General features: G+C 42.7%; 1 protein-coding gene across 1 annotated transcript in view; it reads right to left on the bottom strand.

The window, feature by feature from the left end:
* Positions 1-8,645: 8,645 nt before the first annotated feature.
* The window catches only part of LOC139409174 (WASH complex subunit 2-like), a 35,633-nt gene continuing 24,708 nt past the window's right edge, over positions 8,646-19,570 (bottom strand). Inside the window, exons 15-27 of the mRNA XM_071153998.1 lie at positions 18,664-18,760; positions 17,153-17,247; positions 16,958-17,059; positions 16,016-16,173; positions 15,751-15,874; positions 13,888-14,118; positions 13,519-13,701; positions 13,295-13,426; positions 12,814-12,897; positions 11,337-11,471; positions 10,541-11,221; positions 9,550-9,712; positions 8,646-9,370 (exon numbers count right to left, since the gene is read on the bottom strand). Coding sequence (XP_071010099.1) covers positions 9,222-9,370; positions 9,550-9,712; positions 10,541-11,221; positions 11,337-11,471; positions 12,814-12,897; positions 13,295-13,426; positions 13,519-13,701; positions 13,888-14,118; positions 15,751-15,874; positions 16,016-16,173; positions 16,958-17,059; positions 17,153-17,247; positions 18,664-18,760 — 2,334 coding nt within the window. The 3' untranslated portion in view covers positions 8,646-9,221. The remainder of the gene's footprint in view (positions 9,371-9,549; positions 9,713-10,540; positions 11,222-11,336; positions 11,472-12,813; positions 12,898-13,294; positions 13,427-13,518; positions 13,702-13,887; positions 14,119-15,750; positions 15,875-16,015; positions 16,174-16,957; positions 17,060-17,152; positions 17,248-18,663; positions 18,761-19,570) is intronic.

Genomic DNA, 19,570 nt, shown 5'->3' with positions numbered 1-19,570 from the left:
CGGTCCCTCATTAATGCCCCTATTACCAAGGAAGAGATAATGTTCGCAATTAAGAATCTGCAAAATGGTAAGGCCCCAGGACCAGACAGGTTTTGTAGTGAGTTCTATAAAGAGTTCCATGGCCTGATCCTTGAGACATTGCGTGATATGTTTAATCACTCATTTTCAAATGACCAACTCCCTCAAACACTGAGAGAAGCCAACATTTCACTTATTCTCAAAAAGGGAAAATGTCCAGAGTCTTGTTCCTCGTACAGACCAAATTCCCTTCTGAATGTGGATAGAAAATTGCTTTCTAAAATTCTAGCCACAAGATTAGAGGACTCACTGCCACTAATTGTGAAAGGAGACCAAACTGGCTTCATCAAGGGCCGTAAGTCATGCAACAATGTCAGGCGGCTTCTTAATGTAATTCAAGCTTACCAACAAAGTGCTGTGGATGGTCTTGTGCTCTCCCTAGATGCTGAGAAAGCATTTGATCGTGTGGAGTGGTCTTACCTATTATTTGCTCTAAATAAATTTGGTCTGGGTGACAACTTTATAAAATGGGTGAAAGTTTTATATGATGATCCTCAGGCTGCTGTCCTTACTAATGGGCTAAGGTCAAATAGCTTCTCTATACACAGAGGTACCAGACAGGGCTGTCCTTTATCCCCCCTCCTCTTTGCACTCGTTATGGAACCACTGGCCGAGGCCATCAGGGTAACGCCTGCTATACAGGGGCTGCTCATTGGTGATGTTCACCATAAAATAAGCTTGTATGCTGATGATGTCCTGATATTCATCTCTAGTCCCGAGACTTCAATTACAGCTCTTATTAATATTATTGAATTATTCAGCGAATTCTCAGGCTACAAGATTAACCTAACTAAGTCAGAGGCACTTGGTAGCCTACACTCTGTACCTAATACTTCTCCCCCCTTCCCTTTTAAATGGTCTCCCTCAGGTTTCATGTATCTGGGTATATTTGTAACTCCTAAATCCCAGCAAATGTACAAAGCCAATTTTGTTCCCTTGTTTGATACAATAAGACATGATCTGGAGCGCTGGAACTCTCTCCCGACTTCTTGGTTGGGTAGAATATCCCTCTTGAAAATGCATATTTTACCTAGACTACTTTACCCAATCCAAATGATCCCAGTATTACTCTCCAATAAGGTAATAAATGATGTAAATGGATGGCTAAGTTCCTTTATATGGAGTAAACGCAAGCCAAGACTTAAGATGGCAATATTGCAGCTGCCAAGTTCTATGGGCGGCTTGGACCTGCCCAATATCAGGTTCTATCAATGGTGTGCCCACCTTTGTTATATTTCTGACTGGATCACAAATGATGACTCCTCTATTTGGTTAGACATTGAGACTTCTCTTTCAAAATACCCCTTACAGGATCTTTTATTTTTCAGAAGTTTCAAGTCTGTAGAAGATCATTGCAATAATCCCGTTACACTTAACACACTCAAAGTATGGAGGTCAGTTCAACGCTTCCTGGGAAGGTCCAAACTAACCTCTGCTCTTACCCCAATTCTTAAAAACCCAGATTTCAGTCTAGGATTGCTGGATGCTGGCTTTAACTTTTGGCTTAATAAGGGCATACGCAGGCTAAATGACTTATTTGCTGATAAGATTTTGTTGTCATTTGAGCAGATGGTCGAGAAATATCGACTCCCAAAGCAGGACTTTTTCCGCTTCCTACAAGTAAGACATTATATTCTGAAGAGCACCACCTTAATTGGTAACCCTGATGTGTCTGTCATTGAAAGAATGCTTTTTTCCCACAAAGGAAAATGTCTGTAAGTCTGTTTTATGATACTTTAAGGTCCTTTTCTGCTGTCAACACACAGAGGGTGAAACAAGTGTGGGAGAAAGAATTGTCTGTTACTATTGACGAAGAGATGTGGGAGGACATTTGGAGATATGCAAAAACAATATCTATATGTAATCGTACTAGAGCAATCCAATTAAGAATAATACACAGATTACATATATCCCCAAATCGCAGACATGCTTTTAGCCCCACTTCCTCTTCCCCTCAGTGTCTTAAATGCAAAACTGATACAGGCACCCCAACACATTGTTTATGGTCATGTACCAAAATACAAAGATACTGGTCTGGTGTTCTGCAAGAAATTGAAAAGATCCTAGGGGTTGATCTTGAATTGGACCCAGTTTCTTTACTGTTAGGTCTCTCTAGTAGGCATGTTACTTCTGTGGGTAAAAGGAGGCTTTACAACATCCTTACCTTCGCAGCGAGGAAAAACATCATTTTACAGTGGATTAGTGATAAGGTTCCTTCTATTAAAGATTGGCATAAAATACTATTTGAATGGGTGCCTCTGGAATATCTGACATGTACATTGCATTCTAAAACAGACCAGTTCTACAAAGTATGGGAACCTTATCTAAATTACCTAGAACCTGAGGTATCAGCTATTATGCTGCAAGGATTCTCGTAGAATGGCGGGGATCTATGTATTTCAGAACTACACTGTACGTTCCATGTGTGGAACCTAACCTCTTGGTTTAAACTGAGCTTTTTTGTTTAATTTCTGTTTGTAAGTTTGTTTAAAATGTATGTATTGAGAGACGCAATGATGGTGATGGGGTGAGAGAAGTACCGAGCGGGAAGAGGAAAATGGTGTACGTATGTATGGGTGTGTATGTGTGTGTGCGTATATGTGTGTATATGCATGAGTGTATGTATATGTATGGATGTATATGTATATATATACGCGTAGATATGTGTAAGTGGGTGCTGTTTTTCTTGTTTTTTTTCTGTGTGCTTTTTCTCTGTTGTATCTCTTAATATGGATGAAACAAAAAAAAACAGGTTATATGCTACATGTGTCCTGTTGGATTCTGTGTTTTACATTATAGCCATTACCATATATATGATTGAATATTATCTGCTGTTGGCTTGTATGTATGTATGTGTTATGCAACATAGCTGACTTGAAACATTGTTAACAGTTTCAGGGCCATGGGCCTTTCTAATGATGGAAAAATACAGAGTAGCATGAAGACAGGAACTGTGCAATGAGTTGGGGGAGGGCACATTCAGAGCGTGGTGTTGCGAGAACAAGCGGCCTTTTGTTAGATAACAGGAGCCAGGTGCGAGATAACGGTATCGAGCATGAGCGCATGTATGTTCTTCACAGCAACAGTTACATCTATCAACTGAAGCGCTTAGGGGGCTGAGACCAGCTTCTGCGCCAACAATCGGCTGGGTGAGTCTAAACCACGCCCAGTCTCTACTTTGACAGGCCGGCTCGGAAGCAGGAACTACTGTCAGAGTATATTATAATATTTTTGTCAGGAACAAGTCAGTTCTCTGTTCTGCCCTGCGTGGTATTACAGTGAGCCCGTATATACGAAAGTTGCATTTGCCATTTATTACTTAGCTAATAAAAAATACATAGTATACAATCGGTGACTCATTGTTATATTTATCCTGATACCAGATTCGAATTTACGCAACCCTAACAGTCCCACCAAGTCAGAACAGTAGGCGAAATTAAGAGGTGAAAATATAACAAATTATTAGGGTGAGGCACATGGGCTACTAACAGCTTACTACACAACATACACTTAGTATTACTTTCTTATCTACAGTATACATATCTCCCTGGAATATTACTTCATTTATGCAGCAGCATACAGTACATTTTTGGACTCACCTTGTGGTGCTGTGCTCACTTGAACCGGAAAGTGGCGCGGCGGTCCTTCGTGGGCAAATTTTATCATCCAAATTTTAAATCAAAGTCTGGCATTCTCTGGATTTATGGTGCTTTCAAGACAACGGAACTCGGGGGGGGGGAAAGGTCTAATCATGATGACGTCAGTCATCTTCTGGTCATCTTCAGGTCGTAGCGCTAGAAAGAGGCCTGTGTTCCGAATTTACAATTTCGAGTTGGATGAAAGTTCAAAACGTATTTTCCCAGTCGTAGCTCATTTTTCCACAGTTTCCATTTGTCTTGAACTCACTAAAGTCAGATTTTGCAGTTCCGAGTTAACAGTTGTTTTGCGCGCGGCACAAATCATGCTTCATTGACAGCATGGCCGATGTTGAATGTTTATAATTTTCAACTAGGAAAAGAGACCACACATCCACTCCACTGAATAGCAGGATAATGATTGCTTTGCAAGGCTTGCAGTTAGCCACACTGATTCCTTCCAAACCACTCGTTGTTGAATTTGCGATTTCCAACTTGTTGTGTAATGTTTATGGCCAATGGCCAATGAGCACAGATACGTTTTATCTATAATTTCTCTTCATTATTTCTCTTCATATGACAAGGATTAAAAAGGATTTGCCATTAGACTGTCGACTTGATTCATGATGATGACAGCTAACTAAGATTTTGAAAGTATGATGTTGACATGATCAGTCCAAAGCTACAGTACATACAGCGGGGAGAACAAGTATTTGATACACTGCCGATTTTGCAGGTTTTCCTACTTACAAAGCATGTAGAGGTCTGTATTTTTTTTTATCATAGGTACACTTCAACTGTGAGAGATGGAATCTAAAACAAAAATCCAGAAAATCACATTGTATGATTTTTATGTAATTAATTTGCATTTTATTGCATGACATAAGTATTTGATCACCTACCAACCAGTAAGAATTCCGGCTCTCACAGACCTGTTAGTTTTTCTTGAAGAAACCCTCCTGTTCTCCACTCATTACCTGTATTAACTGCACCTGTTTGAACTCGTTACCTGTATAAAAGACACCTGTCCACACACTCAATCAAATAGACTCCAACCTCTCCACAATGGCCAAGACCAGAGAGCTGTGTAAAAACATCAGGGATAAAATTGTAGACCTGCACAAGGCTGGGATGGGCTACAGGACAATAGGCAAGCAGCTTGGTGAGAAGGCAACAACTGTTGGCGCAATTATTAGAAAATGAAAGAAGTTCAATCACCCTCGGTCTGGGGCTCCATGCAAGATTTCACCTCGTGGGGCATCAAGGATCATGAGGAAGGTGAGGGATCAGCCCATAACTACACGGCAGGACCTGGTCAATGACCTGAAGAGAGCTGGGACCACAGTCTCAAAGAAAACCATTTGTAACACACTACGCCGTCAAGGATTAAAATCCTGCAGCGCATGCAAGGTCCCCCTGCTCAAGCCAGCGCATGTCCAGGCCCATCTGAAGTTTGCCAATGACCATCAGGATGATCCAGAGGAAGAATGGGAGAAGGTCATGTGGTCTGATACAAAAATAGAGCTTTTTTGGTCTAAACTCCACTTGCCGTGTTTGGAGCAAGAAAAAGGATGAGTACAACCCCAAGAACACCATCCCAACTGTGAAGCATGGAGGTGGAAACATCATTCTTTGGGGATGCTTTTCTGCAAAGGGGACAGGACGACTGCACCGTATTGAGGGGAGGATGGATGGGGCCATGTATCGCGAGATCTTGGCCAACAACCTCCTTCCCTCAGTAAGAGCATTGAAGATGGGTCGTGGCTGGGTCTTCCAGCATGACAACGACCCAAAACACACAGCCAGGGCAACTAAGGAGTGGCTCCGTAAGAAGCATCTCAAGGTCCTGGAGTGGCCTAGTCAGTCTCCAGACCTGAACCCAATAGAAAATCTTTGGAAGGAGCTGAAAGTCCGTATTGCCCAGCGACAGCCCCGAAACCTGAAGGATATGGAGAAGGTCTGTATGGAGGAGTGGGCCAAAATCCCTGTTGCAGTGTGTGCAAACCTGGTCAAGAACTACAGGAAACGTATGATCTCTGTAATTGCAAACAAAGGTTTCTGTACCAAATATTAAGTTCTGCTTTTCTGATGTATCAAATACTTATGTCATGCAATAAAATGCACATTAATTACTTAAAAATCATACAATGTGATTCTCTGGATTTTTGTTTTAGATTCCGTCTCACAGTTGAAGTGTACCTATGATAAAAATTACAGACCTCTACATGCTTTGTAAGTAGGAAAACCTGCAAAATCAGCAGTGTATCAAATACTTGTTCTCCCCACTGTATGTGATTTGACCTCATTTTATCTGTGGTCAATGATCTTGAGCCTTCTTGGATGGGCACTTCTAATGTAACTCAGCATCCAAGGGGCTAGAACTTTCTAGCTCTACCCTTACTTGGAGGTGACAGTGTCCTCATGAGTGACAGAACACTGAGCTAATCACGGCGCAATGCTCCATATTTTCTGCTTGATTGCCCCACCACGACAGAAAGCACTGAACTAGGCTGAAACACCTGCATTTTGGAGCTGCCTTACTCAAGAAAACAAAAAAGAGACCATTTGTATGGGGCTTTATTAACTCAATGATATAAACTCAGCAAAAAAAGAAACGTCCTCTAAATGTCAACTGCGTTTATTTTCAGCCAACTTAACATGTGTAAATATTTGTATGAACATAAGCTTCAACTGAGACATGAACTGAACAAGTTCGACGGACATGTGACGATTAGAAATGGAATAATGTGTCCCTGAACAAATAGGGTAAAAATCAAAAGTAACAGTCAGTATCTGGTGTGGGCACCAGCTGCATTAAGTACTGCAGTGCATCTCCTCCTCATGGACTGCACCAGATTTGCCAGTTCTTGCTGTGAGATGTTACCCCACTCTTCACCAAGGCACCTGCAAGTTCCCGGACATTTCCAACAGGTCCCAGACGTGCTCAATGCGATTGAGATCCGGGCTCTTCGCTGGCCATAGCAGGACACTGACATTCCTGTCTTGCAGGAAATCACGCACAGAACGAGCAGTATGGCTGGTGGCATTGTCATGCTGGAGGGTCATGTCAGGATGAGTTTGCAGGAAGTGTACCACATGCGGGAGGAGGATGTCTTCCCTGTAACGCACAGCGTTGAGATTGCCTGCAATGACAACAAGCTCAGTCCGATGATGCTGTGACACACCGCCCCAGACCATGACGGACCCCTCCATCTCCAAATCGATCCCGCTCCAGAGTACAGGCCTCGGTGTAACGCTTATTCCTTAGACGATAAACGCGAATCCGACCATCACCCCTGGTGAGACAATACTGTGACTCGTCAGTGAAGAGCACTTTTTACCAGTCCTGTCTGGTCCAGCGATGGTGGGTTTGTGCCCATAGCGACGTTGTTGCCGGTGATGTCTGGTGAGGATCTGCATTACAACAGGCCTACAAGCCCTCAGTCCAGCCTCTCTCAGCCTATTGCGGACAGTCTGAGCACTGATGGAGGGATTTTGCGTTCCTGGTGTAACTCGGACCGTTGTTGTTGCCATACTGTACCTGTCCCACGTGTGATGTTCAGATGTGCCGATCTTGTGCAGGTGTTGTTACACGTGGTCTGCCACTGCGAGGACGATCAGCTGTCCGTCCTGTTTCCCTGTAGTGCTGTCTCACAGTACGGACATCTGCAGTCCTCATACCTCCTTGCAGCGTGCCTAAGGTTCGTTCACACATGAGCAGGGACCCTGTGCATCTATCTTTTGGGGGTTTTCAGTCATTAGAAATGCCTCTTTAAACATGCAAAACAGGAAAGCCCCCCCCACACACACAAAAAAACATCATTTTTTTGTGCTAAAAATTCTCTCAGGCGGTGTGAATGGAAGGTCTGGAAAATCGTTAAAGACTACAACCAGAGACATGGACTGTCCTCTCTGCTTCCACATGGCAAGGGGTACAGGTGCATCAATTCTGACACCAACATGCCACAAGACTGTTGTTAAATAGCTAACAAAATGGCTAGAAGGACTGAGTTGACCCCTGTATTTAATTCTTATTTTGCACTCTCTATACACACTCACAGGGCCCTACACAGTTCCACACAGTGATACTCCAACACACATACACGCACAATATGCACATACATTTATGGACTCTACACACAAACACCCACTCAAATAAAATCAGCATATACTGTATGCTGCTGCTACTGTTTATCATATATCCGGATGCCTAGTCACCTTAGCCATATATTTTTTACCTTTATATAACTAAGCAAGTCAGTTAAGAACAAATTCTTATTTTCAATGACGGCCTAGGAACTGTGGGTTAACTGCCTTGTTCAGGGGCAGAATGACAGATTTTTACCTTGTCAGCTCGGGAATTCGATCTTGCAACCTTTTGGTTACTAGTCCAACGCTCTAACCTCTAGGCTACCTGCCTACATACAGTATCTACCTCTAGCGATACAGCATCCCTGCACATTACAAATATGGTACTGACCCTGTATATAGTCTGACGACATATTTCATCTTGTTTTTCTTATACGAGATGTAAAAATACATGTTTTTGTTTCACCTTATTTGTAGTATTACATTATTGCATTTTGAGTTCAATTAAGGCATGTCACTGTACTTGAGCATGACATTAAAACTTAAATACCATCCATGATAGATTTTAATTGATCAAAATATAGATGTTCCTTATTATTCTAAAATGTAGCAGAATCCTCTAAATGCACCAGTGCAGTTAGTCAACATTTAAAAGTTGATTAGAGATGGCAGTGAATCTTATGTATTAGTAGAATTGTTATAAAAGGATAGGAACAGTGGAAATGGAGTCACAGTGGACCCGAGTAACAGCTATGTTCCTCTTTTAGCTGCATTAATAATTCATTATCTTAACAAAATACTTTAAAGTAGTGCTGCAGATCTTAGAAACAAACTTAGCACACATTTTACATTTAGCAAAATATAATTTAATTATTTAAAAAAATAATCTATTGTCATTTATCACAGGCAAAGTTAACAAATGTAACAATTTCATATTAATTGAAAAACAAAAACAATGATTTCATAACGGTGATATGGCACAGCACGATGGTGACATGTAATCTCAGAATGGCAATGTTAAACCACATACCCAGAACTCAACTACATGTATAAATCATTGACTATTTCTTTATTAGCAGCTGGCCTAATGATGGCTAAGTCCTGCTACCATGGACATTAAATAAAGACAAATAGTTACTTGTTATCAATCAGAGATGGGTTTAAATCTTTATATTTCCATCCAAGGTTATGCCGATCGATGGATTGCTTTTATAGAAGTAGTCTTTATAAGAACAGTGTTAATATCTCCAACCCCTTTTTCAGTCCTCAAAAACAACGTTTTCTGCACAATTGTACAGTTAGTGACAGCATCCCAAATGGCACCCTATTCCCCACATAGTGCACACCCTATGAGCCCTGGTCAAAAGTAATGAACCATCTGGGACACAACGTTGTAGTTAATCAGGAACAGTCCACGGTTCAGTTCCCACCCAGAGCATCGAGAGGGTCGTCGAAGATGTTGCCCAAGCCATCCGCTGCACTGGTGTCCTGGGAGGGAGGGCTTTTCCTGAACTTGGATGGAGGCTGCTTGGCCATTGGCTTCACAGTGCTGGGAGAGAAGACGTCATCTGTACAGAGAGAGCATGTCCAGTAGATGTTTCAGTTCAACCTGGTGGCAATGGCATTGTAAGAATGTGTGTGTAAGTATACCCATGTCTGTGGTAAATTTCAACGTGCATGTTGAAAGTTATTGAGGAACAACAAACAATGCAAGATATTCTGAAATATGTGCTCTGCAAACACCCACCCATATCATCATGAAATATGGATTTAGTCTCCGCCTTCTTGAACTTCTTCTCTTTTGGTTTTGAAGTGGCCGTCAAATCAGCAAAGATGTCAACTTTGTCGTCAAACAGGCTGGTATCCAGAGATTTGTCTTTGTGAGCTTTGGGGGTCGTCTCCGCTTCATCCTGGGACAACAGAATAAGACACATTCAGAAAAAAAGCAGACACTTTCCACGGAACACATGGATTTCCCTCCACCTCCTGTTGCAGAGATCGTGACTCTTGGATAAACTGAGGCAGCATGCACTGAGCCAGACCAACTGCATTTAGACTACTACAATGTACTGTAGGGCTGAGAATTGCCAGAGACCTCAAGATATGATATTATCACGATACTTAGGTGCCGATACGATAAGTATTGTGATTCTATATGTATTGCGATTCAATACTGTGATTTTATTGCAATTTAATGTTTAAAACATTCTGACTATATAAAAAATTAAGAACACGTGCTCTTTCCATGACAAACTGACCAGGTGAAAGCTATGATCCCTTATTGATGTCACTTGTTAAATCCACTTCAATCAGTGTAGATGAAGGGGAGGGGACAGGTTAAAGAATAATTTTCAAGCCTTGAGACAATACACAATCCATGTCTATGTGTGCCATTCAGAGGGTGAATGGGCAAGACAAAACATTTAAGTGCCTTTGAACGTGGTATGCTAGTAAATTCCAGGCACACCAGTTCTTGTCAAGAACTGCAACGCTACGGTCTTTACAATCAACAGTTTCCCATATACCGATTAATCGGACGATTTGTAATAATGACAATTACAACAATACTGAATGAACACATTATTTATTTATTTAAATGTTACCCCATTTTCTCCCCAATTTCGTGGTATCCAATTGTTTAGTAGCTATCTTGTCTCATCGCTACAACTGCACAATAAATAAAAAATACGGACAGATTGATTGTTCAATTGACTTACAATATTGATCATGACCAATACCTGGAAGAGGTTCTGTTTGGGAGTAGAGTTGCTCCCTGCCTTAGTGACTTTCCTTCCAGCAGTAATTTTAGTAGTGGGAGTAGAGCTCTTTCCCAGCACAAAGATACCCTCTTCATCCTCCTCCTCCAGGAAGGAAGAGGCCTTTGCCTTCTTCGCCGACCTCGGTTTGACCTTCTGGAACAAGTCACCCATGGGGTCGTCAAAAAGGGACGGAGGGGTCGCTTCTTTCTCTTTCTTCGGCGTCAACTCACCCTCCGTAGTCTTTGTGGTGAGTTTGGGGACTGGGGCTAGGGCAGGGACAGACCCAAACAGGTCAGCCTCGTTGGGAGAGGGCAGCACCTTCACCTTGCTTCCCATAGAAAAGTCTCTCTTTAGAGGGGTGTTGGACACTGGTAGTGTTAGAACTGATGGTCTGACAGAGACATCAGTGAGCGGGGGTTGGGAGGGTAAGGAGGCAGGTAAGAAGGAGGGTAAGCCAGTGGTTGGGGCTTGGTTGGGTATACTAGGCCGGGGCAGGGTTAAGTTAGGTAGTGCCAGGCTAGGCTGGGTTGGATGAGGTAGGGTTGGGCTGTGTCCGCCCGGGTCCTCTTCCTGGTTTTTCTGGTCCACGGAGCTCTGTGCTGACATCTGCCGTGCTGCCCTGGTCTGGGGCCTGCGGCGGATGGAACCTTTAGCTCGACCCTACAGGAAGAGAAGACGCATGAAGTCATAACAGGGGCTGATTAAGGAAGGTACAAGGTTTAGCTTTAGGTGTGCTTTGTTTCCCCCACACCCCAGTGCCTGACCTCTGACCAACCTTGTTGGCACACTGTAGCACAGACACCTGGACAGGGCGGTCGAAGCTAAGCCCTCCGTCTCTGGGGGACTGGGTCCATGCTGGACTGGGGCTGAGGCCTGGTAGGAGGGCAACAGGGTTGATCACCAGGTTGGTCTGAGAGTGGGGAGGAGGAACACATTTGTTCATCAACTAAAGTCCTTTATAAGAGAGTGTTTATAGCCCAGTGAGGACACATGCAAATGGTTATCACATTATAGAATTGGATTTACAAGTAATTTTGTTCATGCAGTTCCTCATGATCATAAGAACAAAGCGGTAGACAGAGGAAAGAGAGAGCCCAAGAATAAAGCCAAAATGCAGACATAGGAATGACATCTATTCATGCAATTTCAGGAAGAAGAAAGGCTGAGCAATCGCTTTCAGTCTGATGGTAAAAAACGAAACATTATGCGAATCACTCTGACAGTTTAGCTTTTAAGCCAGCAGTGGAAAAGACGACATGAATCATGTCAAAGGCTGAGGTTCAAAGACGTCTGGCAGAGAACACATGTTGGACGAATAAACTCTCACTCAGAAAGAATAAAGATAGAGTAAAACATTGAGTGACTTAAAAGAAGAAGTTGTTTCCTTGGAGTTTTCCTATCCATGACGAAGGCTCTTTAGATTTTACAGGGCTTGGTGCGGGATTCTGTGCAGTTGAACAACATAGATCAGGTTAAAACGTCCAATGCAGCTGTTTCTCAATATGTCTCAAGATCAAATCATTTATTGGTAACAATTAAATAACTGATTTTTGACCATTTTAATTGAAAAACAAGGAACAAAAGTGTCTTAGCGAAGAGCAATTTTTCAACAAAGAATTTTGCCAGGACTGTCAGTGGTCTGAGTGTGGAGGGGATAACTAGCTGTTATTGGCAGAGAGGTGTGGAACTCTTTCTCATTGGTCTGTTAACTAATTTACCGCCTGGTGACGTCTTCCCACCAAAACAGGCTGACATTTCAGGCAGTCTTTTCAAACAGCTCTTCCACTAAAAGGGCGTTATCATTTTCACAATGTTAAGCCAAACGCAGTGTGGAAATATATCTAAAACATCTTAAAATCACGTTTTTGACCTTTAAGTAATCTTGACACAGATAGGAATACCTCCAAAAGAAATGTAACAGCCTGGATAACATTCCCTTGAAATATATCACAGTGTCTCAACTGAGAGGAGAGAGCATTACTGTCTATAGATATCCTTCAAATTCTCAAACACTTCAATCATAAACACATTGGCAATCACATAGACTGCAGAGCACTAAGGCTGCATTTACACAGGCAGCCCAAATCTGATCCTTAAAAAAAAAATATTAAAAATTGTCTTTTCACCAATCAGATCAGCTCTGAGAAAAGATATGATGCGATTGATCAAAAGACCAATTAGTTGAAAAAAATATTAGAATTGGGCTGTCTTTGTAAACCAGCCTTCGTAAGACTTTGTTTCATCAGCCTTACCTCACTCCCTGTGACTGGTTCTGTGACAGAAGGTTTTGGGGATGGTTCGTCTTTACCGGGTTTACTGGGCTTCGCCAATACTTTCTGAGGTCAAATGAAAGACAAGGACTGAGGGTGAAGTCATCAGTAAATGAATCAAGTTGTTATTGTATTGATTGAATAGGGTACCGGCCGAAGAGCTTTGGGATTGACAGAGCTGAAGAGGTCATCTTCATCACTAAAAAGTGTTGGGGCTGCCGACCTCACTGAGCTGGGCCTGGACTTCACTGAGCTACTAGCATTACTGGGCCTGAACCTCTGAGACAGGAACACAGCACTTTATCACCAGGAATATCATAAGTACAATTAATTTATCACTAAAAGTAATAGCAGGTAGTACGCGTCAATGTGCATCCACCCTGGTCCTGGTGAGTGCAGGCTTTTGCTCTCGCCCAACACTAACACCTTTCCCATCTCACTGAGTGCGGTCCCTAGCACTCACCACAAACTTGTCAGGTGTGGCGAAGATGTCAACGTCAGGGTGGTTGTCTCTCTGCTGAGTGTGACTGAAGAGCAGTTCCTCATCCTGGAACACCCCGGTACTGCTCTTGGTATGAGGACGCTCCTCTGCAGGCTAACGCACAGACATAGGATTTACACACATATACAGACAGATGCAAGCACACAGGAATTGTAAGTAGTATGAATAAACAAACCCAGACAAACCTTTAGTGTGTTTATGGTAGCTGGTTTGCTAGGTATGGAGATAGGGACAGTCCAGTCAGCACCCTCCTCATCATCAAACAGACTGACGGTGTTCTTCTTCATTTTGGACTCCTTTTCCATTGGGGGCGGGCCCTCAGACAGGAAGTCATCACCATCCGTCTCGTCCAATGGGCTCTTAGTCTGCTTGTTAAGTGACAGGAAGATATAAAGAGAGTCTGAGTACAGCACCTTACACTTAGGAGCAGGGCTCCATCCCAATTCACCTTTCCTCTCTCCTTACCTCAATCTCAACCATACTGGAAGAGAATGTCCAAGGTCCGTCCTAGATTTGAGCTTAACTTCTACCCTCAGCCTTATGTAGCGTCTCACCTTGGCTGCTCCCAGTCGGTCTCCCAGCACATTGATCCCTCCAAACAGACTGACGGCCCCTACTGGCTTCTTCTTACTCTCACTGCACTCTAGTAGAGAGGACAGGGGCTGTACCTCAGGACCCTTCGCTGCCCTCTCCTCTGCACGCCTCTTCTCCACTGGGGGAGGAGGTGCCGTCACCTCCTCAGGTTTGTCTGTGTGGACCCGTGAGGGGGCTGGGGAGGGTATGAACTAAGGGGTGAATGACAAGTTGTTTAAAATTCAATAATACATACATATCACTGCAGGGATGTTACCACACATATTTCCATGAAGAGTACAACACAAACATGAATAAAAATAGTACTTTACCAAAGAAACTATGAATAAAAACATTTTCATTCAATATTTGAATTGTTTTGAAATAATAGATAAGAGCCTACATCCAGTGCATTCAGAAAGTAATCAGACCCCTTGACTTATTCCACATTTTGTTAAGTAACAGCCGTATTCTAAAATGTATTACATTGGGAGAGTTTTCCTCATCAATCTACACGATATCCCATAATGACAAAGCAAAAACATGTTAAGAAAAAACTGAAAAATGACATGTACAGAAGTATTCAGACCCTCAGTACTTTGTTGAAGCACCTTTGGCAGCGATTACAGCCTTGCGTCTTCTGGGGTATGACGCTACAAGTTTGGCACACCTGTATTTGGGGAGTTTCTCCCATTCTTCTCTGCAGATCCTCTCAAGCTCTGTCAGGTTGGATGGGGAGCGTTGCTGCACAACTATTTTCAGGTCTCTCCAGAGAAGTTCAATTGAGTTCAAGTCCGGGCTCTGGCTGGGCCACTCAAGGACAATCAGAGACTTGTCCTGAAGCCACTTCTGCATTGTCTTGGCTGTGTGCTTTGGGTGGTTGTCCTGTTGGAAGGAGAACCATCTCACCAGTCTGAGGTCCTTAGCGATATGGAGCGGGTTTTCATGAAGGATCTCTGTGCTTTTTTCCATTCATCTTTCCCTTGATCCTGACTAGTCTCCCAGTCCCTGCCGCTGAAAAACATCCACACAGCATGATGCTGCCACCACCATGTTTCACCGTAGGCATGGTACCAGGTTTCCTCCAGACTTGACGTTTGGCATTCAGGCCAAAGAGTTCAATCTTGGTTTCAGATGACAAGATAATCTTGTTTCTCATTGCCTGAGAGTGTTTAGATGTATTTTGGCAAACTCCAAGCGGGCTGTCATATTCCTTTTACTGAGGTGTGGCTTCAGTCTGGCCACTCTACCATAAAGGCTTGATTGGTAGAGTGCTGCAGAGATGGTTGTCCTTCTGGAAGGTTCTCCTATCTCCAGAGGTACTCTGGAGCTCTGTTAGTGTGGTGAGTGTCTTTCCAAATCATCTTCAATCAATTGAATTTACCATAAGTGAACTCCAATCAAGTTGCAGACACATCTCAAGGATGATCAATGAAACAGGATGCACCTGAGCTCAATTTCAAGACTCATAGTAAAGGGTCTGAATACTTAAGTAAATGAGGTATTTCGGTTTATTTTTATATACATTTGCAAACATTTCTAAAAACCTGTTATCACTTTCTCATCTAGGGGTATAGTGTGTAGATTGATGATTTTTATTGACTTAATCGATTTTAGAATAAGGCTGTAACATAACAAAATGTGGAAAAGGGGAAGGGGTCTGAACAGTAATACCGTGCATTCGGAAAGTGAATTCCATTGTTGCCTCAAAGGCTTTTCATCTTTAGGTTATTATTCATGTCAGTGGCTACTTCCCAAAATGGCAACCTATTCCCTATATAGTGCACTATTTAGGGAACAGGGTGCCTTTTATGACACAGACAGAATCTGTAACCCAGGCTTACTTTAGGGTCAGCTAGAGTAGAGCTGTTGTTTATGGCTGGTTTGAAGACAAAGAGGGATCCCTTATCTTCACCATCCTCAGTCTCATCTTCAAACAGGAGAGACGTTCTCTGTGGCTTCTTCGGACTGCATCAACACAGACATTTACACCCATCAAAACACCACCAAGACCCTAACTAGAGATAGTGATTTCACTTTTCTTTCTTTTTTTAACACTACTCAAACATTTTAGCACAGTGTCTCTTTTGTTGGGGATATAAAGTTTACCTCAACTCCTTGGTAGCAGCAAAGAGATCGTCATCATACTCATTGAACAGGCTGTCGAAAGGATCTGCTTTGACACTGGGTAGACGATAAGGGGCGCTATCACTGGACTTCATCCCTCCAGTCTTTCCTGCACTATGCTTGGAGCTCATCCAATGGTCCTGATACAGACAGAATACAAAGGGTTAAATAGATAGCATGTGTTGAAGTATTAGCGACAACCTTCACTATCAAGCCCGGTTCAAAATCTACCCCTTGCCCCCTACCCCCCTACCCTTCTGGTGTTTGCAGATTTGTAGGAATAGGATGGTTGTAAGATATATCTGAAGCTGTGCTGAGCCCATTGGATGGAGTTGCCATCACCATATTGGCTATGGGAAATTCCACGGTTACAGATGCAGAAACTCAGATCTTACACTTTAAAATATATGTCAAACAAAAACCAATGATTGAAAAGTTACGCAAATCATACAACCCTAAGCCCAAGGACAACAATTTCCACAGAATTTGTTACAAAAACTACATTTACTTGAAAAACAGTGCAGATGTAAAGTTTGGTAACAGAATGACGGTTTGTTCCCTCTGTACTGTTCTTCAAGTAAATGTTTTTGTAAAATGTTCTGTGGAACTGTTTTGGTTACTACACAATTCCATGTGTTATTTCATAGTTTATGTCTTCACTATTATTCTACAATGTAGAAAATAGTAAAAAATAAAGAAAAAGCCTTGAATGAGTAGGTGTTGTAAAACCTTGGACCGGTAGTGTATAGATATTTTTTTACAGAAATGATCACTCAGATACTGTGGAATTGCCCACACACCTGTCCAGTTATTTCAGATCTGTTAATACAAAAATGGGTAGTGGCTACAGAAGGAGGCATTCTTTTCTGAAAGGCTGTTGTTGAACTGAAGTTTATGTAGCAAGGTTCCGTTCCCTCCCATTACCTCGTCATCACTGAAGAGGGCACTAGAGACAGGTTTCTTGACTTGTGGTGTGGCATCTTCAGTTTGGCTTGATTTAGACTTCTTCGCAGACACAAACAGATCCTGCATAATGAAAGAAAGTGGTTAGATATGAAGAGGAAGGTACCAATTCATTATATTTTATGGGCCGATATCAGTCATAGCTCATTTTCTCACCTCATCCTCCTCGTCAACAAATATGGACAGAAGAGCTTTGCTCTGAAGTGTCCGTTCCGGCTTGGACTGACTCTTAGGGATGGTTGGACATATCTGTAGAAAGACAGGGACAGAAAGTTGAGGTAAAATCTGTGAAACAAAGTGTGCTCCATGATCACCCCGAAAATTCTACAGGGTTCATACAGTGGCAAGTCAAATTCAAGGACTTAAGTACTTTTTCAATGACTAATATTTATTTTCAAGGACCATCAATCTGTAATTGTTCATATTATGTCATTGGGGCGGCAGGGTAGCCTAGTGGTTAGAGTGTTGGGCTAGTAATCGGAGGGTTGCAAGTTCAAATCCCCGAGCTGACAAGGTACAAATCTGTCGTTCTGCCCCTGAACAGGCAGTTAATCCACTGTTCCTAGGCCGTCATTGAAAATAAGAATTTGTTTTTAAACTGACTTGCCTAGTAAAATAAAGGTTAAAAAAAAAAAAAAAAAATGTATCTAGACGCCACCAGATGGCAGTAAATGGAGGAACCCAATGAAGGGGGGGAAAAAGTAGTTTCATCACTACCTTACAAGTTCTACTCAATAATACGTTGTTTCATTACATACATGAGTGGTATGTCAGTACTGATGAGGTTCTAATTTGAGTAGTGATGAGCAGAGTTTTGCGACATGCCTACTGGTGTACACACATTACTACACAACTCCAGCTTAATGACTGTGCTTTTATTCTGCATTTGGGAATCTATTACTTAATAGCTACGAAAAGCGTCTCGTTTCCGACTGGCAGCTTCAGTGTCGCCGTCCGGGAAAAGGGTGGGTGGGCTGTGTGAGGAACACGGCACCTTAACAGCCACCAGAAGGGCAGGAGCACAGCCGTCACGAGATAAAGCGGAATATCGCGAGCACCCCGTGAATGAGGCGATGGGCAAAAAAAGCTCTGGAGGAAGTTGCAGAGAAAAAGTCACAAATGTAGAACTGGCGCCAGCGCAGGATGCAGCGTTGTCATTCCCCCTTCATGTGACTCTTCAGGAGCGATTCACCCATGCTCGCAATGTCAAAGTCTGATGCAGTTTTTTGCACCTTACATGGTGTGGGTTGGCTGGTTCCACTGATGTAGTGGTAAAAAGGTGGGTAAACTATACAAAAATATAAAACACAACATGTAAAGTGTTGGTCTCATGTTTCATGAGTTGTAATAAAAAAATCCCAGAAATGTTCCATATGGACAAAAGGCAGGATCGAATTTTACCGCAAATTTAGGTATCAATGTGACATTTGAGGAAACAAAACTCAGTAGTCTGCCTGGAAAATAATTTGCAAGACCAATAGAATTTTCATGTTGACATATTTTATCATTATCTGTTCTCCTCTCATCTAATTCAACTACATTCAAGTAATGGACCCTTACTTGAGAATAAGTGTTGAAAAGAAGCACACCTGTGAGTGAGTTAGAGAGAAAAAGAGAAAGAGAGATATTGCATATAGAGATGATGGATGGATAAAAGAGGATTCCCACCTCTGACTCTTCACTGGTGGAGTGCCGTTGCTTCTTTAGTGTCTCAGTCAGCAGGGTCTTGGTACCAGGACCAAACATGGAGACATCTGCTGGCATCTAAACACAACCAACAACCTCATCACTGAAACCAACAACCATCATCAGTGCAACATGTAATCATGATACCCAAGTCCCCTAAATCAATAACCATGATCACGTATCCAACTTAATATGTAGGTTGTTCACCCATTAATTCAAGGTTTATACAAATATGTCCATTCAACAGAGAATTGCGTCAGAAAAACAGTAGTCTAACCCCCATGTCGCTACCATAGATGGCTTAAAAGTTAGACAATTTACTCTGAGAATTTAGCATGTTTAGAGTGAATGGAATGTCACAGGCATGATCAAAGTGGCCACTGCTCCATAGAACTCTGCTCCGCAGCAGAACATCACTAACAGGCCTCCCGAGCGGCACAGCGGTCTAAAGCACTGCTTCGCAGTGCTAGAGGCGGCATACAGATCCGGGTTTGATCCCGGGCTGTGTCACAGCCGGCTACGACCAGGAGACCCATGAGGCATCCGGCGTCGTCCGGGATGTCATTGTCCTATCCCACTCTAGTGACTCCTTGTGGCAGGCCGGGCATATGCAAACTGACTTCGGTCGCCAGTTGGACAGTGTTTCCTCCGACACATCGGTGCAGCTGGCTTCCAGGTTAAGCGAGCAGTGTGTCAAGAAGCAGTGCGGCTTGGCAGGGTCGTGTTCCGGAAGACGCATGGCTCTTGACCTTGGCCTCTCACGAGTCCGTACGAGAGTTGCAGCGATAGGACAATTGGATACCACGAAATTGTGGAGAAAAAGAGGTAAAAAGTCAACTAGTGGCTGCAGGTCAAACGAGCGGGAAAAATGGGCTTTTTCTAAATGAA

Source organism: Oncorhynchus clarkii, chromosome 1, assembly GCF_045791955.1.
Source record: "Oncorhynchus clarkii lewisi isolate Uvic-CL-2024 chromosome 1, UVic_Ocla_1.0, whole genome shotgun sequence".
Lineage (NCBI taxonomy): Eukaryota > Metazoa > Chordata > Actinopteri > Salmoniformes > Salmonidae > Oncorhynchus > Oncorhynchus clarkii.
This window is presented reverse-complemented; position numbering and strand designations above follow the sequence as displayed.